Raw genomic sequence first — 7,312 nt, forward strand, 5'->3', positions numbered from 1 at the left:
TTATTAATATTCCTTTCTTCTTATGTCTTAAATATAATCGTAAGATTGTGTAAACTCAAATAAATCAAGTACAAAAGTCATCTTGTCTCCTTAAGAGTTTGATTTGCTGAGGTCGGAAATGTCTGAAAATTTAAGTAATTGTTTTTATAGTTTCAATTTTATATTTGTTAAATCACTGGGGTAACCACTGCTGATATTTATAGGATTTGAGCTGCCTCTAGCAAGCTGGTGGTCTAGTGCAGAGTTGTGTTTTGAACTGAGAGAGTTGTGACTGTCATCAGCCATATATGCTTTTTTGTTGAAAAGGCAAGGGCACTAAAGCATTTTCTCCTTGGTAAAAGGTACTCTATGAGGGAATTGTAAATTTTCTCTGTAGCATTTCAAGGGCACCAAGGCAATAACCAGGGGGCATTAAGGCAATAGCCTTCGTTGCCCCCGTGAAGTATCAGCCCTTGACTTAGAGGAACCAGTTTTCACAGGTTTGCTGGACGGCATTTTCAATCCATATGTAGCACTGTTCAATCTACAGTGTAGTCTGGCACTCTGTAGGTGTACATGTATTTCTATGAACCCCAAATTACCTCTGATCGCAATTTGTCACAACCCTGGTCTAATGGTAAGACCCCCCACCCGAGCAACACTCCTGTGGACTCTGGCAAAGTACCGAGTACACAGTGCTTATTAACACACATTGATGTATGGGTAACCTGGTAAAAATACTTATAATTTGAGACCATAGAACCCAGAGAATGATGTGACTTGTTATCAGTGCATAATATGTTTTGAGACAATCATGTACTGCCGTTTCAACTGAATGGGCAAAGTGTTCCAATTGGTTGATCTGTGCCCTTTTCAAAACCTCGTCTTAGGCTCTGGCTCCGACCTCCTCATTAATTTTAAATTAATTTTCAGTGTTGATCCTTTCCACTAACAATCAATTTGAGAAAAATAGTTTTACAGTCTTTAAAAATAATTAGTCTTCAATTTATGTTTAATATTACAAAAAAAACTGGAACGGAGAGATTACTGATACTTTATTAAACAGAAAGTATCTGAGCACCTTTAGATGGAGCGGTCACATAGAACGTTGGCTTACCCAAGTATTTACCCTGTGGGGAAAAACAAAAACAAACGGGTGACAATTAGAGCTTTGTAGTTTTAGAAACGATATCAGTCAAGAACTAGTTCAAGGGAGGGTATACCTTTGTGAACTACTCAAAAATAAGTTACCATACAAATTTACTTGGTAAGAACCGCTGCTACTGTATAATATTTTGAGAAATAATTCCCTTCAAAGGAATGCGGTTTTAGAGAGAGAGATTCAAAAGCATTTTAATCTGAGAAACATTATTCCAATTACAGATTTTTCGTCCACTTTTTGAAATATTTTTTTTACAGGTTCTTCATTTATCTATAACTCAAATTCAAATGTTGCAAATTATTTGTTGCGAATTTGTGAAGTCTTGTATCGCATTCGCATTCGTAGGAAATATGAACTGTGCTTAAGCGTGCAAAAACCACACCACCCAAAATGGCCATTACATCAATAAAACTCCTTCCTACCTTGATGTATTCCACTGCTCTCCCAACGGCATCTTTCTTTAGCAGAGTGACCGTACATCCACCAAACCCACCACCAGTCATCCGTGATCCGTATACACCATCTACCGCCATGGCTGCCTCCACTAGCTGGTCCAGCTCAGGACAGCTCACTTCGTAGTCATCACTAACGGAAGAAACAATGACTAAGTATTAGATGATCACACAAATGGCAGGTTGCATAAATGGCCTAGCAATAACAAGAGCACCAGGCTCAAACTCTGGTGTTTCTGATCAGCAGAGTGTGGGTTTGACTCCCAGTCGTGACACCTGTGGCCTTAAGCAAGATACTTGAACATGATGCACTGTCCTTGGGACATAAACCTGTGTGGTGCCGTTTGTTGTGATTACACATAAAATAACCCAGTGCGCTTATTGAAAAGAGAAGGGGTTTGCCCTAATGTTCCTGGTTTGATTGGCTGCATATTGCGCCACAGAACCTTGCAAACAATTACATGGTGCTATGTAAAAGGAAAGGTCTCATAATACAAACATACTCCCGCATACCTTACATACGTAATACAAGAATTGTATGATCACAACATGCCTCTGATATATAAACGAGGGATATACATTGACGTCTCGCTTTAAAAAAGGACCCTCACTGAGGCAAAAGGAGGCAAATCATTGGATAACAGCTGCTCTTGGTGCGCAAAAATGTGTGTATGACCTCAGCATACCCCAGCGTGACACGTTATGCAAGGTCTCTATACCGTATAGTGCTTTCTAAGTCAGCAGTACACTTTTGTAAACATTATTCTGTTTTGGGGGTTAACCAATTACATGAAGTGTAGTTGGGGTAACTTTCCTCCTGTTTAACCCTGTATAGAACACATCTACATCTATGATAATTCTATGCAAAGTCTGTTCACCAACTGGATGAGGGGAGAAGATAACAAAGAAGTTTAATTTTTTCCACCACAGGAAAAGAAAAACCCAAATGAGCCGAACAAAACAAAAGGGAAAACGGCTTACCGTAAAGAGTTGTGGCTTTCAACCATTAGACGACCGAAAGTGGCGTAGTCTTCCTTCTGTAGAGCTTCTGCAGCCTCAGTGGTGCGGCTTATCTCACCAATGACATGCCTTGCTCTGCAGTAAACTTCTCTGTCCATGCTACTCTCACTGGCTGAAGAGACAGAGTAAAATTGTATAAAAATTTAATATTATTATTATCAATTTCATGGAAATCATTTTAGAGCAAGTGTCAACTATGGAAGAATTTTAATTGAATACAAAAATTGGTTCTTGAGTTGCCTTTTAATTCTATATTACTTTTACTCATGCAATTCAAAAACAACTATGATTCTAGACCCAAATTTTTGAAGTTCGGCCCAAGGAAGTGAATCGTAACGATGTCTTTGGAATGTTTTGTAGTTGGCATATTAGGATTGAAATGGCCTAACGTGCATTATAATTGGTTTTATCTTGATGATTTTTGTCAAAATAGTAATCAGAAAATTAAAAACATTAACACAAATTTGAAAGCTTGCACATGGAGAGGTTCCTACTACTTAATCTGCAATCAGGACTACAATGTTATTCTTTGAACACAGTTTAGGATCATAAATGATGTATTTATCATCAAATTTGTTTCGTACCAAATAAATCTTCCATCGTAGCATCTCGGAGGCTCTTCTTGCTCAAAGCAGCAGCCGCTTCTTGACATTGCCGCCGCCGCGTCGGGTATTCGCTCCCCGTCAACTCGTGTCTGACATTGGAGTTGGTTACCAGCACGACGAGCTGAGGGTCCGCAAGGGGTACCAACTTAGCGTCCATGGATCTGGAAATTTATCAAGTAAGAATTGAATCTCAGAACATGTTTTTGAGGATTGTGACAGATTGAAGTGGCTTTGGTGTCTGGCGTGTATTGGATCATTTTGGGGACCTCTTGGTTTCACGCACATTGCTATAATGGAAACAAGCTTGTGCTCTAAAAGGTCCCAATGTTTGAATTTGTGCGAGTCTGGCATACTATACTGCTATGGTTGATGCAGCTTTTGAAGATCAGCCATTTACTGGGGTCAACTTCGTAAAGCCAGTATTTTGCTGTGATCTAGCCGTAGCCAAACCAACTAAATTCATACACAGTCTTTTTGTCGTCTCATCCACATAATAATAATAATAACCTGCTTTAATATAGCGCTTTTCACACCCGGAGGGTGTCCCAGAGCACTTCACATTATTACCCCTGGTCACTGGGCCTTAAATCACTCCTTAAACCATCTCAGCTCCCTGGTGGGGAGTATGCAGCCATGTTTCACATTTTAGAAACTGAGATAGCTGAATGAAATGAACTGACACAATTATTTCTTTCCTAATATTCAAAAAAGAAGAAAAGCGTTGGGTATTACAGTATAATAGTTTCAACTTTGATCCTTACCGGCAGTCAATCAGCAAGGCATGCCCCTCCTTCCCCATCACCGAAATGAACTGGTCCATAATGCCGCACGGCATCTTGGCAAATTCATGCTCTGCCATCTGACAGGTCAGCGCTTTGGCTCTGAGATCGGTCGTGGGTCCGTTAGGGTCGAGGGCCTCAAGGAAGGTATGAGTAGCAACCTCTAGAGAGGCGGAGCTTGATACGCCTCCCCCAAGGGGAACAGACGAGACGATAACTGCATCAAACGAGGACAGAGTACCTGGGGAAAAATTGTGTGATTATTTTTACATTTTGCTTTTTAAATTCAAGTCATTCCCATCAGGGCAAACTGTGGTTTGTTCTGAATTTGTTTTCAGTTTCCCTTGTTGTTTATTATATACTTCTTGATATTTGAAATATAAACTTGTCCCCTTAAGATGATGCCTCTATACTGCCACTTCCTTGGTTGATAGCACTTACAGGTTTAAAGGCTTCTGACTGGCATCCCGAACAAAGAAATTGACAAAATAGGGAGACACATAAGGGCTGAGGGCTTATTCCAAAAGTCACAGGTTCAATTATCTCACTCTATTCAAACAGTAAACACAAACAAATTTTGCTTACCAGAATAAGGTATTCACCAGCCAAGATACCATTCCACACATGAATGATTATCCCAACTATTTTTTTACTAAGCTGAATTTACCAAACTTTTCTGTTTGAGCAACTCAATGAAACTTGGACTCCCAAATTTTTGTTTAACTAGGCCAATTTCATAATTGCTTCTTAAGCACAAAATTTTGCCTTCAAACAGAGGGTTTGCCAGTTAAAATACTGGGTGTGATCGGAACTGGTTAGAGCAGAATGTTTTGAGGGTGTTTGGGGGGGATGTCAGGATGTTGATGACAGGGGAGGGGCTCCAAGGTTAGGAAGTTCTCAACCACCTTGCACCCCCTGGTGGTTCGGCAACTTTTCAGGCAGATCTGTGTACCTTTGTAGAACTGCACCACCCCCTTGACATAGTTGGCCCAGGCCGGCAGTCCGGGCTGGAGAGGTTTTTCTGCTGATGGAAGATGGACTTCAATACTTCTTGGTTCATCAGCGTTCTCGGCAGTCGTTGTGATTCGACATAGTCCAGTGTTTGTCTTGTTACCAACAATGACGGTTACCTGGGGCAAAGCCTGCAAGTAATTTTATAATAAAATGTGAAAACAACAAGACTTTGCAAAGCAAACCAAAGTGTTTTATATTTTGAAAATAAAAATCATGTTGAATAAGCTTTGTAAATCTTAGCCCAGGTTGGACTCCTCCGTTGCATAGGTCCTTACCAGAGCAATGTAAAACCATGTTTTTTTTGCTAATTTATATCACATAAAAAAAATACAATTAAAAAAAAACTTTTAACAAATTTTCCAGCCAGAATTCTAGCTAGCCTACAGCCAGTTTCAGTTTTAATTTGTTTTTTAATAGATAGCGCAATAAAATTTCTTTTAACCGTTGAGTTAAAAAAAAGAAAAAAAAAAGAAAAGTGGTCCGGCTCCTAGATAGTACTACTACTTCTAGTAACTACCGCGAGTAACGCAACAATTTTATTTTATTTACACTTACTTAGACTTAACACTTAAGGTTTGATTACTTCTAGAAACTATAAGGTTCCCAGGACCCAGGTGAGCCTTATATAGTTTCTAGAAGTAAGGTTTGATGTATCGTAGGAGGTCCTGTTTTCGAGGTGTCCCTAATATCGTGGCAAATCTTTTACCTCTCTGTGCGCGATGTAAACAGTCCCTAGACAAAAATTGTGTGGTTTTATTTGCCAAGCAAAGAGTCTCCTCTTCTTTGACCAAAACTTAGAAACACGTAATGCTCCACTGGTCATTTGCACTTGTAAATGCAAAAAAGTTGGTATTTTAGGTAATTCTACAAGGTACAAAAATATGTCATAATGTTGAGGCCATAAAAAAATATTTGCCCACCGAAAAAGTTTCATCAAACGCTATTTCAATTCACAATTCATGATGATCAAAATCATGTGACTGAATGTTTTGCTGAGCATTCTTAAAGAAAAATACAGAGGCTTAAAGAAGCCATGTGCCTTATATCATTTTCTAATATTTTTTGAGATTTTTATTTTGTAACCCTCGTATCAATACTATTATTTATATTAAAATTTAAACATCAGCTTGTTGATTCAATTATCACTGTTTATTAATACGCTTTATTATAAATATTAAGAAAAAAAGTAGAGAAAAAAAAAATAGAAATCAGATTTTGAAGCCAGTAATTATTCACACTTTTTATTTTTTTAAATTTTTTTAAATTTTTTGCAAGTTACCATGGTAATTTTAAAAATTTAATAAAAAAATATTTTGAATAAAATGAAGGCAACTGCTGGCTATACAGTCATACACAGAGTCTCAAAGAACACTTGTAGTCACTGCAGATGTTTCTTCCATGTATGGCTTCACCGGGAAACCATACTTTCTTGTTTGCCGTGAAAATAGGAAAAACTCAAAACAAATGGGGCCAGTTGAAGTCATCCAAGATCGGTGTGTGGTGTGAACATTTCAATGTCCATCAAGTTTTAATATATGTTTGCATACTTCGTATTAACAAATGAAGATAATTAGGGCATCGGTTGATATATTGCATCATTATTTTTTTCCCAATTCAAAGAAAAAGGCATAATAGCGTGATAACTGGTAAGCAGAGGATACTAGTTGCGATAACGTAACCCACCCTCCTCCTGGCGGCCGTCGGGAGGAGGGTTACGTTATCGCAACTAGCGGTAAATTTGCTTCAATCAAACCAAGCCTAATTTTGTTTTCTTTTTTTTAAAATTCAATTCACGACATGTCGAAAGTGCCCAAATTTTAGTTGTCAATGCACCCCTCCCATATAATCTTAACCCCGCCTTTTTGTCACTCAAATCTCAGTCGTCAGTGTCGATCAGCATGATGATGATTGTTAATTGCCATGAACTTCAAATTAGCTCACCATCGGGAAAACATATCCATCATTGTAATCGGTGTGCTCTCCAATCAGGTTCACTCTCCCCGGACCACAAGCTGCAAAGCTCGGCTTGCTTCCAAACTTCTCAAAGAAGACACTGCTTGCATCTTGCACCAACTCGGCGGTGCTTTTGATCTCTGATACGCCCACAACTTCTGCCATTGTTAAAAAAATACAGAGGAGAGAGTACGTACGTGGGATCGTATGACTAATAAAAGCCCAAGTAAAATTAATTTTTCCAAATAAGAATACGGGGACTACCCCGTACGTATTGAAGCCGCTAACTATCTCCAAATGGGACTGTATTCCCAATTCGACCTTGTTTTGCACATTTTCCCAGTCTTG

The 7,312-nt window shown here is 38.8% G+C and overlaps 1 protein-coding gene across 1 annotated transcript; it reads right to left on the minus strand.

Annotated features, from left to right (window-relative positions):
* Nucleotides 1–11: 11 nt before the first annotated feature.
* On the minus strand, nucleotides 12–7,157 carry LOC139943915 (galactokinase-like). The gene is made up of 7 exons (XM_071940806.1): nucleotides 6,953–7,157; nucleotides 4,950–5,139; nucleotides 3,980–4,238; nucleotides 3,198–3,379; nucleotides 2,575–2,725; nucleotides 1,564–1,726; nucleotides 12–1,109 (listed from the first exon to the last, which is right to left on the minus strand). The coding sequence occupies exons 1-7, from the start codon at nucleotides 7,127–7,129 to the stop codon at nucleotides 1,038–1,040; spliced, it is 1,194 nt and encodes a 397-aa protein (XP_071796907.1). The 5' UTR covers nucleotides 7,130–7,157; the 3' UTR covers nucleotides 12–1,037.
* Between the last annotated feature and the right edge of the window lie 155 nt (nucleotides 7,158–7,312).

Source organism: Asterias amurensis, chromosome 11 (genome assembly GCF_032118995.1).
Source record: "Asterias amurensis chromosome 11, ASM3211899v1".
Taxonomy (NCBI): Eukaryota; Metazoa; Echinodermata; class Asteroidea; order Forcipulatida; family Asteriidae; genus Asterias; species Asterias amurensis.